The sequence below is a fragment of the Squalius cephalus genome (assembly GCF_949319135.1).
Source record: "Squalius cephalus genome assembly, chromosome: 23".
Lineage (NCBI taxonomy): Eukaryota > Metazoa > Chordata > Actinopteri > Cypriniformes > Leuciscidae > Squalius > Squalius cephalus.
In genome coordinates this window covers 4,179,323-4,198,731 of record NC_137144.1, presented here as the reverse complement: position 1 = coordinate 4,198,731, position 19,409 = coordinate 4,179,323, and the positions used below count along the sequence as shown (strand labels likewise).

The window sequence follows — 19,409 nt, the reverse complement described above, 5'->3', positions numbered from 1 at the left end:
CTTCCAAAAGCGCACTGTCTCCCAGCCAGAACATTTCCATCCTGGGAACAGTCATAGACTCTATACAAATGAGAGTGCGGCTCTTGATAGAGAGAAACTTCAGAGGATGTTAGGCCTCATGGCCTCTGCATCATCAGTACTCCAGCTGGGTCTACTGTACATGCGTCCGCTTCAGCACTGACTAAAACCCCGTGTGCCAGCTCATGCGTGGCGATCGGGCCACTTAAGCATCAAAGTGAACCACGGCTGTGTCAGAGCCCTGGCTCCTTGGAAAGCAGTCGGCTGGTACCAAGCCGGTGTGAGACAGGTTATCTCAACAGACGCCTCAAACCTAGGTTTACGAGGGCAGGCCCATCTCTGGCCTATGGTCGAGCCCGGAGAGGAGCCTACATATCAATTGTCTAGAGCTGAGAGCAGTCGCTCTGTCACTACAAGCTTTTCTCCCATATCTGAGGGGACACCACGTCTTGGTATGGACAGACAACATGTCGGTGGTCTCCTACATAAATCGCCAGGGTGGACTCAGGTCCGGGAACCTGTACACCATGGCCAAAAGCCTTTTAATATGGGCTCAGCACAACCTGCGCTCACGGAGAGTGGCGCACGTGCCAGGCATCCTGAACCAGGGTGCGGATATGCTATCCAGAGACAAAGTTCCCCCAGGGAAATGGTCGCTTCACCCGAGAGTGGTTCAGCTAGTATGAAGCATCTTCGGCAAGGCAGAGGTCGACCTCTTCGCCTCAGAAGACAATGTTCACTGCCGGACGTTTTTCTCCAAGGACAGGGATGCGCTCGCCCACGATTGGCCGAGCTGCCCGCTGTATGCATTTCCCTCGGTCTCGTTGCTTCCTCAGGTCATAGATCTGATCAGGGAGACCAAGTGTGCTGTGCTTTTGATAGCCCCCCTCTGGAAGAACCAGCTATGGTTCTCCGAGTTGACTCAGCTGTTAGAAACAGCCCCATGGCCGGTTCCGCTGTCGAGGGACCTCCTCTCACAGGCGAATGGAAGGATCTGGCATCCCCGTCCCGACTTGTGGGCCCTCCATGTATGGCCCCTCAACGGGTACCCGAGGACCTCCCAGAAGAGATGTTGAAAACTATTACTGAAGCTAGAGCGCCCTCGACCAGGCGACCAGGCGATCCTGGGCATGGTCGAGTGGAATCCCATTTGAAGATATCTGTGCGGCTTGGAAGTTCCTGCTTTGCAAGCGAAGGTTCTTTCAATATAATAAGTGTAAGCACATGACTATAAGGCCAATGCTTCTGGCCCTAGTTCATACATATAATAAGGATTGGCCCTCTCTGAGACCCATTCCTTGTTTTTTCCCCATAGAGAGCCCACCATGGGTTTGGCCCCTATAGGACTCATAACTTTACTCTTGTATGGGCATCGGGACTTCTGCCCTGGGCTATAGTGGAGAGCGAAGTTTTAAGCACGCACAGCGTTTCAAATGGGGTTCCCATAAGCGTAGGCTTACGCAATATGAGAGACCTCTCGAAAGGGAACATCTCGGTTACGAACATAACCTCGGTTCCCTGAGAGTATTGCGTAACCCGCAATAAAGGGAATGAGTATTGCGTAACCCGGCGTGCTACTGAGCTTAGATCAGGGGATCGCTTCAGTCGATTTAACCTGGTTTGATGGCGAAAATGGGCTCTTTTATAGATTTAAGCCACACCCATTCTGGCGGGCTATGACGCGCCAGGGCACGAAGCGGCCTGATTGGTTCACGCGTTTGAGCCGCCTCACCATAGGTTTGTGCAGTTGCCGCAGCACAGCCAATGACTGCTCTTCGCGCTCAGCTGGGTGTCTGCTGTGCAGCTGCACGGCGTGTTAAGAATTTGGCTTCAATATTCTCGAGAAAGGGAGTTTTCCCATAAGCGTAAGCTTATGCAATATTCGTTCCCTTCTCTCAGGGAGCCGAGGTTACGTTAGTAACCGAGACGTTTTGATCACATGATGTAAACAGAGGTAAGTTTCTCTTGTACTCTTCAACAGTTTTTCACTTATTTTGGCCTCATTATGTCACATTGTGTTTCAGGCAGGAAGACGAAGACAGACAGATCCAGTTCATAAAACTCAAAGTTTAATTTCAATACCTAAGACAGGCAATGGCAAACACAACTAAACATAATGGCGATCGGACAAGGTGTGAAGGAACGGGTTCAAGTTATAAGGCAAGCACAAATGAGACACAGGGTACACCGCTGATCTAGATGAACTCATAATGAGGGTGAACATATAACGGATGACACAAGGAAATCAGGAAGAAATGCAAACTAAAAGTCCATGAATTAAACAGAACATAATGGTTACACATCAATTGTCAATTAATCAAAAAGTTAAACTCTGTTATGAGGACAAATAACAGTGATAAATACTTGGAGAAAACTGACAGTAAAAAAGGTCCACCCCCAGTGGGAGAGGGAGAGGGAGAGAGAGAGAGAGAGAGAGAGAGAGAGTGTGTGTGTGTGTGTGTGTGTGTGTGTATGTGTGGACATGTTTTTCTACACCGGTGGGGACTTAAACCTGAATGCACACAGACTCATGGGGACTCGTGTCACCGTGGGGACCTAAATTGAGGTCCCCATGGGTACAAAAGCTTATAAATCATACAGAATTAGTTTTTTTGAAAATGTAAAAATGCAGAATGTCTCCTGTGATGGGTAGGTTTAGGGGCAGGGGCAGTGTAAGGGGATAGAATATACAGTTTGTACAGTATAAAAACCATTACGTCTATGGAGAGTCCTCACAAAGATAGTGCACCAGACATGTGTGTGTGTGTGTGTGTGTGAGAGAGAGAGAGAGAGCGAGAGAGAGCTGAGAGAGAGAGAGAGAGAGAGAGAGAGAGAGAGTGTGTGTGTGTGTGTGTGCGCGTGTGTATGTGTGTGTGTGTGAGAGAGAGAGAGAGAGAGAGAGAGAGAGAGAGAGAGAGAGAGAGAGAGAGAGAGCGTTCAGTGTTCACATGTACCGTGGCAGATCTCCTCCACCGGTGAAGCGCGCTGTCTTGTCTTCTTCTGCTCGAGGAATGAGCGCGGAGAGCCCCGCGGATCACCAGTACCGGACTCTGGCGCTCGACACGGCGCTCGGCACCGGGCTCGCAGTGCTCGTGTACGCGCTGCTGAAGCTGAGCCTCTCCGGGCTCCGCGTGTGGCGCGCGCGGGTCTCGGTGCTGGTCGTGGGCGCGGGTCCGGTCGGGCTCACCGCGGCGCTGGTCGCTGTCCGCTCCGGGAAGGTGCTGAAGCTGACGCTGCTGGACGCGCGCTACCGGAGCGCGTTGCTCTGCAGACCGCAGCAGATCGCGCTGGACCCGCGCAGCGTGCGCTTCCTCCTGGACCTCGGCGTGGACTTCGACAACATGGAGGGCTGCTGGCGCAACGAGCACTTCTTCACCAAGATCGGCGTGTTTCAGGAGTATCTGCTGAGCATCCTGGAGCAGAACAGGCAGAAGGGGGACGTCGAGGTCCATCTGGGAACAAAGGTGAGTGCGTTTACAACTACTTGCTAAAGTTAGCACCTGATTATTTTAGTCACCCACTTGTCCTGACCTTTTCATAATTACATTATGATGCGTTAATAGCTGATAGCTGTGATTTGGGATAATGTTGTTAGCTATACCTGATCACACTGAACCATAAAGAGCAGCTAAACTAGCTAAGAGCTTTACATTTCATGCTGTCAGATGGTTAAACATAATGATATGCATGATTCAGAAATGCTTGATATTTGTCAAAAGATATTTTCTTTTTTACCTTGATAAATATGTTTGTTGATGATGAGGATGATGCATAAACTCACGTTTTAAAGGTGCAAGTAAAATAAGTTATTACAGTAACACTTTACAAGGTTCATTAGTTAACATTAGTTAACTACCTCAGTGAACATGAACTAAGAATGAACAATACTTCTTCAGCATTTATTAATCTTAATTAATATTATTTTCAGCATTTACTAATACATTATTAAAATCAAAGGTTGTAATTTTTAGCATATTAGTTAATGCACTGTGAACTAACATGAACAAACAATGAACAGCTGTATTATTATTAAAGGGGGGGTGAAATGCTATTTCATGCATACTGAGTTTTTTACACTGGTAAAGAGTTGGATTCCCATGCTAAACATGGACAAAGTTTCAAAAACTAAGTTGTACGTTTGAAGGAGTATTTTTGTTCCAAAAATACTCCTTCCGGTTTGTCACAAGTTTCGGAAAGTTTTTTTCGAGTATGGCTCTGTCTTACGTAAGATAGAGCGGAATTTCCTTATATGGGTCCTCCTAAGGGCACTTCTCCGGTAAGATCGCGGCCGCGCGCGCACTCGTAGACCAGAGAGAGAGAGCGAAAGCAGTTCGCCATCAAAGCGCCCTGCCCGGCTTTAGGGAAGTCAATGTCACCAAAGAAGTGTGTTTTTGGTTGCCAGGGCAAGACAACCCTGCACAGATTCCCAAAGAACCCAGCGTTAAGGAACCCGTGGATGGAGTTTGTTTTCCTGAGCATGTCGGAGTTGTGTAAGACTGTTGTTCCCTGCATTTCGACGATGATTGTTTTATAAACAAAGCCCAGATCGACGGATTTGCAGATCGTCTAATGCTTAAGGATCGAGCAGTCACAATGATAAAGGTTCGCGGTCGTGCGTTGGAACCGGACGGTGAGTAAAACTGTTTGTTGAACAAATGTCTCTGTGTGTTGTCACTAGCTTGGCGCGTTAGCACAGCTAAGCTTCGCCCACACGGCCCGCCCCCAGCCACTCGGTTTTTTCCGGAAAGACTCGGTACAGCCTATCTTTCTGTTAAAAATTTAATAAAACAAAATACTTTTTGGAGATATGAAGGATGCAACATTACTCTATAGGTACTCAAGATTAACAGGAGATTGAGTGAAAATGAGCATTTCACCCCCCCTTTAACTAACATTAACAAAGTTTAATAAATACTGTAACAAATGTATTGCTCATTGTTAGTACATGTTAGTAATACATTAACTAATGAACCTTACTGTAAAGTGTAACCATTATTAATTATTACACCATTGACATTTAGAGTCATTAAATAAAAGTTAGACTTTTTTTCTCTACACAAACCTGTAAATTCTATGATTTTTAAATAGTTTTATCAATTATCTTTGACATAAATGGCTCCATGTTTTATTTGTCACCTGAAACTGACATGAATAAATAGGCGATGATGCCAGTGTCTTTATGAACACGTCATATATCTGAAGTAGATTCCTCACTCTGCTCAGAGATGTGTGTCCTCCACCACAGAGCCGCAGAAAGATGAGCTTCACCTGTTCAGACCTGTGTTCTGCTCTCAGCTTCTGCTGTTCTCAGAGGTTTAGTGGAGCAGATTCTGCCTCAGGAGTAAACCAAGGCATTTCCATCATCAGGAAATCAGGAAATTAGAACGTTTTCTCATTACACACACTTAGTGCCGACTAACTAACTGTCGTGTGTGTGTCATATAATGAAGAGGTGATGATGTTTAACAGGCATTAATGAAGCCACAGCAGATAGAAACCAGTGAGGAATCTCCTGCTCTCGTTCGTTCTTCTGTCAAGGCCAGCAGAGCTTTATCGTCTGCTATAAAGTGCTCGTTCTGGTCTGAGTCGCGGCGATTCATGTCCAGTCGGACAGGGGTTTGTTTGGGACTCTTTGGGCTTCTTATATTGACCGAGGGACGAGCTGTTCGTCACTGAAGCAAAGATGCTTTTGGAGAAAATCAATATCATTGGTATTTATTCTGCCTGAGCAACTCTAGCATACACTGTCTCATCTGCAGGATGAAGCATACAGTGATCAAAACTTCTGACAAAAGTGCTCACTTTAATGCACTACACAGAATACTGTATCCCACAATGCAATGCACTCGCATATGACATCACACATCACATCAAGATAAACACGGAAGCTCAAACGTGTGCGTGATGTGGCAACCAACATGAGCTTCTGTGTGTGTGTGTGTGTGTGTGTGTGTGTGTGCCTATCATTGTTAATAAATGCCTGAATTAAATGAGTTCATCATGTAAAGGGATCGTATCTCTCCAGAAGCCTTGGATTAAACGGACTGATTCATATAGATTTGGATCTTCTAAGTTCTGCTTAACTGGACTTTTAATAGTAATATTTGAAATGAAAATATTCATTCAAAATATCTTAATTTGTGTTTTGAAGATTGACCAAAGTCTTATGGGTTTGGAACGACATGAAGGTGAAAAAGTTTGTGACTTTTTGAGTGAATTAACTCTTTAAATTCTCAACTTTTCAAGATTTTTCTTTTATTTACTAATTTATTACATTTTTTACTTGTAATTAATTAAAAGTACAAAATAACCGCTTTTATTTCCAAAATGATAACTGGATGCCCCTCAGTGAATCAAACATCCGTCATGATGAACGTGTAACACACGAGCTTTGCAGTGTTTGTTGTCGTGTGGTGTGTGTGTGAGGGACGAGCTCAGTCTGAGTAAATGATTCCTCTGGCCTTGGACTCTTCATGCCACGTCTCTGATGTATCTCGATGAGCTCACATCCAGTAAACCAAACCAGCCTTGAGTCTCATTTCATTTACAGCTATTCTGGGTGACAAGCTGTCGGTGTGCTTTAACGAAACTGTCCTGCAAACGAGGAGAACAAGCCATGGATGAGAAACGCGAGTCTTTAGCTGTCGCTCTGTGTGTGTGCAGATCAACCATTAATGCTCTTACACAGTCTAAACACACACGGGCTGTTGAGGAGGCGTCTGCTGTTATAGTGACGGCAATCATTCTTCTTACGCTTCATCTTTACGGCATAAAGGCATGAATCCAGTGCAATAGTTTGTCTTAACTATATCTCAAATATAAATGCTCAACGACGAAAAATAACATTTTGATAAAATACAGCTTACTTCAACAAAACTCATAATGTGTACTTTTAAATTCACTTTTCTTATAGATTTACTATTCAGACAACACTGGTCCAGTTGCATGCATTTGATTAAAAAGAACTGGTTCATTTGTTCAAGAGCTGAAGAACACTGTGTGTGTTGTCGTTTCAATCAATCACTAAAAAGACACATAAGAGGCATTTATTCAGAAATCTCTCTACTAGCTGTGTTTTGATTCCCTTAAATGAACTGGTTCAGAGTCATTCGTTCAAGAATTGGACTATAGTGTGTGGTAAATGTTTTTGTTTCATTTAAAGGGGACCTATTATACAAAATTCACTTTTACCTGGTGTTTAAACATAAATGTGTGTTGACGGTGTGTACACAACCACCCAATAATCCACCCACTTTTTTTTTTAATCCTCATAAATCATAAACAATGTTTCAGAATAAGCCATTTGCAGTTTCTATGCAGTGTGATGTCACATTGCACAGGCCCCGCCCACAAACTGCTGACAGACTCCGCCCTATTAGGATAGCTCCTCCCCTCAGTGATCTGTACACAGTCCGCCATGTTTATCTCCTCGCCAGAGCATTTACAGCACCAGCAGTTATTCAGTCATGAGTAACTTTTTCTTTTGTAGTTTGATTCATATTTACAGCATATACAGCAGTTAGTACTGTATTAGGGCTGCAACTAACGATTATTTTGATAATCGATTAATCGGACGATTATTTTTTCGATTAATCGGATAGGTTTTTTTTTTAATTCAATTTGATTTTTGTTTATAATTAAATAAAACCCTAAATCAGGGTATTTATGTGTAAAAGTGTACTTTAAAAAGTGCAAAAGCCACACATTGAGTTTTACTAATATAATCTTTAATTTTTTACATTTTAAACCCCAAACACAAAAGTTTGTCCAGTTTTTAAACAGTAAAACTTCTTTAAATATCCAAAATATAAATAAACAAAACAAAATATTGAGTTGCGCTGCTCATATAAACTTCACATTATGAAATTAGGACACAAACATGTTTGTAATAAGATATTAAGCAGCAGATTTTGAATTCCAATGTAGAATGCGATCTGTTATTTCTTGATAACAGACCGCTGCGAAGTATAACACACCAGAAAAACAGAGCGTTGCTATGGACGCAGGATTCTAACCGTAGAGACGGAACGGACTATTTTCTTTAGCGGAAGCAATACAATCATTTTTAAATCAATAAACTCCTTTTTAAATCAATATTTTGTGTAAAATTATTGATTTATTTGGTGGATAGCCATGTAATAAGCGGGATTATCCCTTACATAGTAGACAAATGCTATAAAAAGAGAGCGGAATGGAGGTACGCAGCTGACAACAGGCTTGATTAAAAGTACAGGAAAAATGATGTATTACTGCACAAGCATTCGCTGAAAACCACTGACTACAGTGACTAAAAAACAATATTTTACTGCTGCTGTTATTAACTGCCTTTATATTTAGTGCTTCACTTTGTAAACACCATTTAATTTAACCTATTTCTGCGGTAGCGCTATTTTAATCCATCACTTATGTTGCAAGCGAACTGATTGCGCAACCTGATGCTCGATACAAAATAGATCTAGTGTGACTGTCCCGAAGTTAGTAAACAAAGCTGTTTACACAGTAGCATTGAATTAAACTAGACTACACCATTTTCACATCTTCATATAATGAGAATATACAGTTTTTGCTTGCCGTGCTGATGTTTCTCTCCGATTACTCTCTGCAATTTCGCGTGACTGCGTTGTCATGAAAGTAACGCTCCCCGTGACGTGAGCAGACCAACTAATCGACAATGACATTCGTTGACAACGATTTTCATAATCGATTATTATCGATTTTATCGATTAGTTGTTGCAGCCCTATACTGTATATTACGCTGCTGTCACTTTAATACACAGATCTAATATAAACATGTGATTTTTCCCATGAGACATAACCGACTGTGTTTATGTGAACTTTGTGTGTTTTTGACAGTTTAAGCACAATAAGACGTGAAAGAGAACTTAGTTTAATACTCACGGGACGCTGCGTCTGACATCCGGCTTTCTGCGCAAATGCTTCAGGTGTGTGCGCTCAGAAAACCATATATCAGAAGTTTCGAATGATATGACTTTAAAACACATGCTGATAATAAACGTTCATGAGAATGAAGAACTGCAATGGTTACCACGATAGAGATGATAATCAAAACCAAACTAATGTTTTAGTTTTTGTCAGAGTAACCCGAGGCACGAGCTGTAAAGGCTCCGCCCTCTTCTGGAAAGGGGGCGGGGAGTAGCAGTTCATTTGCATTTAAAGGTACATGCACAAAACAGCCTGTTTTTTCTTCCACTCAAAAATGGACCTTCCCAGACACATTCTGGGGACAACTGAGACTTATATTACATAGAAAGGGGGCATAATAGGTCCAGACGTTTGTTCTGGGATCTGATTACACTAGAACCCTGTGTGTGTGGTTCTGCTCTGTAGTTTAGTGAGGAGTACCTGAGGAAGATGTCCAGGGCAGAATGGCCGCGGGTGATCGTGGTCGCTGACGGCTCGTGTGGAGACTCCTGCTCTGTGCTGGGCATCAGCACCGACTACATCGTCGAATCGTGCCACGCTTACGGGGCCAATGCCACGATAGAGAGACTGGACCAGAGACAGGTGAGCTACACACAGTCTTCTGAAACACACTCACATGCAGGGCCTTTAAATGTCATCTCACTAAGTAGCATTTTCATGTTAAAATGACTGATTTGCACATGCATTACACCTTATCACGTCATTATATCTCCTTTCCCCCTCTCAGGCTGCTATCCTCAGAGATCTCTCTGTGTTCTTGAATATGAATGTTAGTCTGATGGTCTGTGTTCATGAGGGCATCAGGGTCCTACTGGGCTGATTCACTTTATGAATACTGGTGAGGAAATTAAGCCATTATGAATAATAATGGAGTCTATTTCTGCCATGGGTGATCCAGGTGATCCAGAGAGAAGCTGCCAGCCCACAGCATCAGCCGCACATGTTTCAGTGATTCTGTCTGTAATTGGATTGTTTTTTACACAGGTTTAGAATGATGGCTTGTATAATTGATTTTCTCTCTCTCTCGCTTTAGTTAATGGGCTTTGTGTTTGAACAGATGGTAAAGAAGGTTTAGCTAACGCAGATAACCCAGCTCAGCTCGCGGCCCCTGACGGGCTGTTTTGTTAGTCAGTGTTATGTATACAGTAATCCATCAAACAAGCTTTAACAACCTTGATAAGGTTCAGAGATAAGCAGGCTTTCAGTCTAATTAGTGCAACTGAAACTTGGCTCTTCATATTGAGGATTCATGATTTCCATGACCATTTTCATTCTCTCTATGAGCCTTAATGTCCATGAAATCATAACTGACAATTCTTGTTTTTTTTCTGTGTGTTTTTTTGGAACATTGCTCAGTTTATTATAAATTATCTAATCATGTGCTCTTCTCCTCTCTGATGACGAGGGCGGGGCAACCTGTCACTCACAAGAGATCTACCAATAGCAAACCACAACCATCCAATCAATTCCCCACGGACAAAATCAAGCCCCGCCCACATGTGTTCTTGTTCAAGAAGCCGTTTCGCTCGGATATACCAACCCGATCTCACGGCAATTCATATGAATTTTGAGATGGCTAATTCGTACGAATTCATAGGACCTCACTCGTACAAATTTTTGCTAAATCGTACACATTTTATGAGTTTCCCAGTTGGTATGAATTCGTACTATAGACCTACCCCTGACCCCGTTCCGAAACTGGGGTTTAGATAAATCGTACGGGTGAGGTCGAGAGGTCGTGAGATTGCGTTGGATATATGGCACAATAGGGGATAAAAGAGACTGGAATAAGATTAAAAACTTCCTAGTGTGCATGTGTTGAGCGTCTGTGTTTGCGCACACTATCCTTTGAAAGGCTGTGCATTCGCTGTATGGTAGTGTAAAAAATGAAGAATTAAACAGGCCATCCTAGCAGACATGCAACCTATACCTTCAGCGTTAAAATGTGGTTGAAGTCATGTTAAACAAAATTTGAAACAACATTTAATGCTAAATGGCTGTGAAAAGGTTAACAAAATACTTGAACTTTAAACAAGATCTGTTGAAAAGTTAACAAAATGTTGATTCGATTTGCAAAATTTATTCAAATATTCAAAATTGTTGACTATGTTAAAATGTTGGCTGGGATTTTTGCTGCTGTGCCTTTAAGAAATTCCTTTATTATGTATGAAATAGGACACTTCTAAACATGTTTTTTCCTCAGCTGATTTCACACATTTATATAAACTAAGTTCAAAACAAGACAATTAAAACAGCAATCTGAATACTTTGTAATTGTGCTTTTATTCCCCCGCATTGTCCGTTTTCAGTGATCTCATTCAAATGACATACATAACTCTAATACATATCTCAAAGTAAAAGGCTCTTGCCTCGTTCAGGAATATTCAGTAGTGAGCGTAGTATATCTGTTCGGACAGGAGTCAGACGAGAAGCCCTTGAAGGCCAGAACACGACCTGTCCTGATGCTTCTGCTTCGGCCAGCATTATTGAATTGTTTCAGTAATAGTGCCTGTTGGGAGATTTTGCCCCCCATTAGAAATCTGTTTAGTCCAATCAAATTTCCTGTCCTCATGTCATCAGACTAAAAGATCTCCAGTTTGGTCCCAGATGGGGAATAGAACAGGCAATTCATCTTTTTACTTTTCAATAATTAATTTGTCAATCATTGGGCATGAACAATGTAACAAATATTTAAATATATCAAGGATGACCTATGAATATATATATATGCATATGTTCCAGGTGTAGTGAAATTTTAATTATACATAAGCAAGAAAGTAATGCTTTGTTCTGCTTGTGTTTTATAGGTCCCCACACCAGAGATCCGAGCTCATAGTTTGTACTTCGACCTGTCAGCGTACGGGATCGACACCGTGAAGGATCGCCGCAGCTCCTGCCAGCCCGCAGCCAAGCCCGGGTTCCACCTGAAGATCTACGGGACCTTCCGGAACCGCTACATGGCTCTGGCCTGCACTTCAGAGGCGGACTCCAAGATGATGCATTTCCTGCGCCACACGGCCAACTCCTCAGTAAGGCGTCGCCATCCCAGCATGCATCTGTTTGACTCGAATTTTTTTTTTAGGTTCAGGGAATTCCATGCATTCTCAAAGGTTCATCCGAAGATGAAAAGGCCGTTCTGCTCTCCCTTCCCAGCCGGACATTCTGGCTGAAATAATGTCAGGTGGTGTTACAGTGTTTAAAAATATTAGGGGTGTGACCGCGATATTAAAATATGACGAGATAGCTGTCTCGCGATATCGCCATGACGGAGTGTGAGGATGAAATTAGCATATAATATGCCACCGCTACGTTTACATTACATTACCTCCACTGTCATTTTGCTTTTTTTATAGGAATAAAAACCATTTAATTCAGTTGGACAACAGTTGGTTCAGTTGTAAACTAAACGTCTGCTCTGCTCATCCACACAGTGCAGCAGGAGTCGCAGTTCACTGATCACATGACGAGAGGAAGGCGAGATGGATTCGTTGCGCAACAGAGCCTAAGTGTGATCTATATCGTGATAAATATTGTATCTGATAAATGTCTTAGCTTGTAGAATGATCGCTCAGCACCACCGCTACCTATACGCAGAGAACGTGCGATTGCGAATTCGAAAGCAAAAGTAAAACATGAGCTCCCTGATGCACACAAATTAGACTACATACAATATCCTGTCTCCCAACATCAGACCTATCTCAGGCTGGGCTGTGTAGTTGTAACCACATATTAGCTCTGGTTTCTGTTTGCACTTTGAACACTGAGAGAGTACTTTGATTACGGTTGAACTTATTGCACCTTTTACAGTGCTTGTATATTGTTGTCTTTCAATGTATATGATAATTCATATTCAGAAAGTAGAACTGAAATGACATCCATTAGAAGATGATTAGTTCAAACATTTCAAAATGCACCTGCAGACTATTTTTCCAGTCATGAATTTCGAGATTTGTCCCAATCTCGTGTCTCGTCTTGTGAACTAAGTGTCTCGTCACACCCCTATTAAATAGTTGTAAAAGGTTCACAAAATACTTATATTAAAAGTTGTAAACAGAGCCTAAAATTAACACTCACCAAGCGTCAAATACGAGTAAAAATCGCTGTCGGCGAGTATGTGAAACGGTGTAAATTACCATTTGGCACATTGGTACATTTTCTTTAATTCTAGCAGTGCAATGATGTAAGAACATGAACAAACGTGAATGTACAGTCGGACAGTTGACGGGCCAGTGCTGCACCGTCACAAAGGTTTATGCCTTGCCAGTTGAAATATTCAAGCGCAAAATGATGTGAAAGGGAACTCAATTTGCGTTAAATCCGTGTCTCTGACAGTGCGCTAATAGTGAATTGAGCAGTCTTTCACATCTTCGTGCGCTTGAACAGATCTATTCAAACAAAACATCAAAAAGCCCGTCTTGGCAAGTATGCTTGAAAACACCATCAGTTATATCTTAAAGGACAAGTTCGGTATTTTACACTTAAAGCCCTGTTTTCAGATCGTTTCTGATGAAATAGAACGGTTAAGACTGAAATTTGGACACATGCTGCTGTTCCGAGAATTTTCGGTTTCTGTAGTAGCACCCCCCCACCTCCAGAATGGGTGTATAGGTGCACTGGAACAATACTTCATAAAATGCATTAAACTTTCGTTTACAAAGACGTGAAACTCACCGAGTGGTCAGGGGTGTCCACATGATATGCTCACACAAAAATCGCTGCAAAAGATGCTTTCCAACAGGTGTTTTACCATTCTTTGTAAAACTGTGGATCTATTTTTCCAAACGCCTCACACCCGTAGATTCTTCCGTTGAGAGCTTGAATAATAGACACTCCAGACCAGTTGGTGGCGATAATGCACCTTTGCCAATTGCAAGCAAACCACTGGCATTTCATTGAATACACAGAAGAAGCAGAAAATCGCTGTCTTAAAAATGTTTGGATAGCGTAGCCTACGATACCGCGACTGCATAAGACTACAGAAAGAATAAAGAATACCGTACCTCACACAGCACATCCAATACAAGTCAATGGAGTTGGACAAAAACTACGATAAAACCTGTTGGAAAGCATCTTTTGCAGTGATTTTTGTGTGAGCATATCAGTGAACACCCCTGACCACTCGGTGAGTTTCACGTCTTTGTAAACGAAAGTTTAATGCGTTTTAGGAAGGATTATTCCAGTGCACCTATGCAGCATTGTGGAGGTGGGGGGGAAAGCGAAAGAAACCGAAAATTCTCGGGACAGCAGCATCTGTCCAAATTTCAATCTTAACCGTTCTATTTCATCAGAAACGATCTGAAAACAGGGCTTTAAGTGTAAAATACCGAACTTGTCCTTTAAGTGAACTTAAACAGTTGAGCAATACAATGTGTGTATCAGTATATTGGATCCGCGCATTCGCTCTTAAAGTGACAGCAGTCTAATATTCCTGCTGATGTCTGTGTCATTAATGTTAATCAAACAACAAAAAGAATCATTGACTGAATGTTTCATGGCTGGAAAAAAATATTAATAATTGATATACATTTTCTTAAATCACCGGCCATAGGCAGGTCCTGGGTGTAGATATCTACCTTATTTTCAACATAAGAGCAGCGTGGCGTAACAGCTTTGTTATGCTGTTTGATATTGCAAACTGGTATTTCTTACCATATTATTTTAATGTATTGTCTTAATTATAAACACACTGCTTTGTAGCGTAAATAGTTTTACCCTTTTAGGGCACTTTGTTATTCTTCTAGTTATATGAAGTTACGAGATATATGACGTGACTGAATCGGAAGTCTCGTACATTCACAGAAAATAGGTTAATTCTGCGTTTAAAAATAAGATGCATAGTACGTCCTGCTTTACACTCTTGTGTAAAGTCACATATAGCAAATCACTACCGCCTAATTTTAATTTTTGTTGTAACATGTAACTGTATTATCCCAATGCTCTTTATATAAAGTTAGACAAGTATGTCCAACTGTATCCATACATTCAGTATAGTCACATATACCAACAGTAGTAGTAGTACTCTTTATTTGTCTGACATAACACAAACTGACATAACACAAGATATCACAAACATGCATGAACCATAAAAACCCAGGTTTTTGCATACTTCCATTTTCCTCATAACTTTAAGATGTGAGAAAAAACTTTAAAACACACCTGTATCCTCATGCTTCAAATGAGTATTTACAATTAAAACTGCATTTGACCCAAAAGATCTAGAAGCTCTAACAGTCTAACATGTTTCAGTCTGTAAAAGTTATAACAGGATCTGTTTAAATCTAAAATACATTGATATTCGTGCTGAGTCGTTCCAAACCTGTATGACTTTTTTTATAGGTTAAAATTGCAAAAGGAGAAATTTCAACCTGATTAGAAAGCTTGACTATTTTATGAAATGCAGATTCAGTATGAATTGATATGATGTAATTTGCATGGAAACAATTTTTTTAGAAAAAGTAGCAAGCATTAAGGTGTCCACCCTTAGTGGGGCATAAGCATATCATTCAAAACGTATAATTGATATCGCACAACTTATGTATTAGCCACCAATTCATCAAAACACAAAACGGCTACAAATTGACAGGAGAGCATGTTGGAAAATTTGAAGAATGTTTAATTATTTTCCACAAAATAAAAGTGTTTATTTGACATCTCAGATTATTTGATTCTGATAAGTCAGTGGTGGCAATACTGCATTCACTATTGGTGTACAATAACCACTGAACCCTCCTAAAGACACACACAAACAAACACATACAGCTAGTCCTCCTAAAGACACACACAATCAAACCAATACAGCTAGTTATGAAAGTACCCAGCAGAGGCCGACGAGCGAAACCTTGAGCCATCAGTGCCAGACTGCAGTTTCAAAACTGGCTCTGCTTTTGCCTCACTTGGAAAGTTTCATTAATGAATACAAAGCAGAAACACAGATAAGAAAAGAACAGAAATAGCACAAAAGATGTGAGTGGTTGAAGAAGAAAACAGACGAGCTGTATCAGGGCACAGGCGTCAGAGGATACGTAAGTCACAGAGACACATGCTGTTACCTGGTTACAGCCACAGTGTGTGTGTGTGTGTGTGTGTGTGTGTGTGTGCGGAGGGAGTATAAAGCATGTAGAGAGGGAGACTGAACGAATCACCTGACCTCCTCTCTGTTCACTCAGATCATGAAGAACATCTTCCACCAGTCGTTCAATGCGTACAAGACTGACATCGAGCCTCGCCTGAGTGAGCCCACGCTGCACCACATGCAGTGCAGTCGCAGGCTGTTCGAGATCATGCTGTCCTACAGACGCGTCAGCGCCGCCTACATCGAAGGAGACAACGTGGCCGTGACTGTGGAAGGAGAAGCTGCCAGAGTGCTGAACTTTGACACCGGTGAGAACAGCAGCATTTGAACATCGCCTGAAGACACTTACTGTTTCATACTTGTGTTTATGGATAGTCATATTTATAACTTACATTATTTACAAATTATATATCATTTAAATGATAAAAACAGTAAATGGAACCTACATTTTGTAATGCAAAAAAAAAAAAAAAAAAAAAAAGCTTTTTAAAATAATAATAAAAAATCGTTTTTGAAGGGTTTATATTCATTCATGCATTTGGCAGAATGAATATTAACCCTTTAAAAAAGCTGTTTATTAAAATAAATTTTTATAATGGAGGCAAGTCCATACACGTTAAAGCTGCTGTCCGTAACTTTTTTTCAATAAAAAATGTACAAAAATTATAAAATGAGCGAGTACATCATGAATCCATTTTCCAAACCGTGTTTTTGTCTTATCCTTATACCCCACCTATAATAAGTGTTTATATTTTAGACCGGTTCGGGTCGCACCGCTGCGGTGTAGCCCAGTGCCTGTGACTCGCCATAGAAGTAGCTCCGGCTACAATGTTCTTCCGCAAGACGCGTGCAGTTCTGTTTATTAACCGCTAGAGCGCCAAAAGTTACGGACTGCAGCTTTAAGTGAATGACGAGACCAGACCATGAAGTTAGCTGAGGTAAGTGCTTATGTGTTGCTGCGTTCGAAATCGCCCCCTATACCCTCATTCACTATTCCCTACATTACTCCACTAATATAGTTAATCACTAATACACTACATTACTCCACTAATATAGTCCACTTGAAGGAGTGAATGAAAATGAGAGAGTGAATTCGGACACTGGGTGCGCTGGAAGCGCTGCCACTTTTGCATAGTTTGTGCTTGCTCTTAATAAACCGCAAACTGGGAGCTCCAGTAGTAATGAAACTAGCATGTATAAACCGTAATTAAATAATTTAATAATCAATTAAAAAGGAATTTATACCTTTATGATATCACACTGCCAGCGCGGTTCGGAAAATGGATGGATGATTGATTCAGCTGCGGCGCCATCTTCTGGAGAAACGTGGGAATTCATTCAGTGCGCGACTCTCACAGTGCATTATGGGGATTCTCTATCCGTTGAGCGTACATCGGTTGTACACTCATTATTGTGGTGCATTGTGGGATTGAATGAGTGCACTCAATAACGTCCACTATGGTTTCGGACACCACTACAAATGGCTGTCCCCTCAAATAGTGCCCTATTCAAGGGTATAGGGGCGATTTCAGACACAGCCTGGGTCTTGGAGAATGAGTGCAGGAGAGAACCAGGAGGGATGCTGGGAAATGAGTGTGCGTGAGGGAAGGAGGACCGGAGCAATTGTGACATACATTTTCTAAGAAAATGCGGAATTTTTTATGTTCCTGCACTTTCTGTCTAGCCCTGTTATGGTGTAATATTTACCCCTTAAAAAATGTAAAATTGATACTATAATATTTATTTAGTTAATAATAATAATGCATTTAGCAAAGTTTAATTTACAATCGGGCTGGAACGATTTATGTTCATCCCGTATCATGTTTTACCCAACACAAAACTCCAGAGCAGATGCTAATGGCTAGTATGGCAACGCCGCTTGCTACAGTTGCATTCATTTATTTAATTATATATTGTTTTTTGGCAGAAAGCTCAGGAATATTGACTATAATGTGATGTAATGCACTTTTATTTGCAATCCAACATCATTATTAGATTTTTGCACTGATCTTCAACCCCATATAATTTTTAATGTAACACAGTTGACACAAACCAGAGACATTTTTTTGACAGATATATATATATATTTTATTTTTATTTATTTATTTATATTTAAGCGACAATATATGATTTATACAAGGCACACCAAAACTGAGTGATACTGTTACAGGGTTGAAATTATTTTGAGTTAGCTATAAGCATGTATTGAAAAAAATTAAATAAAAAGTAATAAAATAATATAAAAATAATAAATTGAATGAGAAAGACCTGTATATATCTTCTGTAGCTCTGTATGTCTGCTAAAAACATTTTCAATGAAGCCAAAATGTTATTTTAATTGTAATATTCCCTTTCAGATTATATCTGATTGTATATTTGACACTATTTGTCTGTGATCTATCTTATGAATGTGTCTGATTATCTGTAAGGTTGCGGTGTGAACCTGGGCATGAGAGGCCTGGAGTCGCTGGGGACGTTCATCTACAGAACCGCTACGGCTCTGGACCGGAACGACGTGTTCGAGGCGCTCTCCGCCAAAATCCAGCACTCCAGACACGTGGCGGAGACCTTCAGGAGAAGCGGACTGGCCTCGGCCGTGTTCGAATGACCCTGCGTGTGTTTTGAGGGAAGTCAGAAACACTATGCTTACATATAATGATCAATGTTGTGATCGTTTGGAAATGATGAATATTCACTGCATATTGGAGTGACCAAAGTTTATGTATTTGCATTTAATTTGTGATTTTTTATTTTTATGGTGCAAGATGGAAGCTTGTTATAAAAAAAAAGGTAATTGCGACTTGTTATCCCACAATTCTGACATTTCTGAGAAATAATATAAAATATATAAACATGCAATTAAATAAACATGTTTTTTTCTCACAACTGTGAGCTTATATCACAATTCTGTGAGATAAAAAGTCACAATTACCTTTTTTTATGTTTTTTATTCCGTGGAATGTCTTATGTTGCGTGTGCAACCCGGTTCCCTGAAACTGTGCTGTGTCTCGGTGTGGACACGTCCTCGGAGTGACCGGTGTCTGAGCCTGACTATAAAGTTAATCTCCAGAGATCTGTTATGGACAGCACTGTGCCAAAGTGAGCAACAGATAAGTGGGATGCCATTTTCCAGGCAATCTACCTCTACTGTCTTTACTGACCTTGCCTTACTGACGGCACCCGACTGCACTCTCTCTACCTGTGGCCCTGTTCAACCTGGGGCATTTTTGCTTTAACACAGCGTCTTAAAATGAAAACGATCCTTGTCCATACTGACGTTTCCACTGCATTCATACTGACGTTTCCATTGCATTCATACTGACGTTTCCACTGCATTCATACTGACGTTTCCATTGCATTCAAGTCTACCTGGGAA

At 41.2% G+C, this 19,409-nt stretch overlaps 1 protein-coding gene across 1 annotated transcript; it reads left to right on the top strand.

Moving 5' to 3' along the window:
• Positions 1-2,966: 2,966 nt before the first annotated feature.
• Positions 2,967-18,744, top strand: LOC307151311 (uncharacterized protein; the record flags this gene model as incomplete). The annotated part of the gene is made up of 5 exons (XM_079859258.1): positions 2,967-3,482; positions 9,367-9,543; positions 11,769-11,990; positions 16,128-16,341; positions 18,463-18,744. The coding sequence occupies 5 exons, from the start codon at positions 2,967-2,969 to the stop codon at positions 18,639-18,641; spliced, it is 1,308 nt and encodes a 435-aa protein (XP_079715384.1). The 3' UTR covers positions 18,642-18,744.
• Between the last annotated feature and the right edge of the window lie 665 nt (positions 18,745-19,409).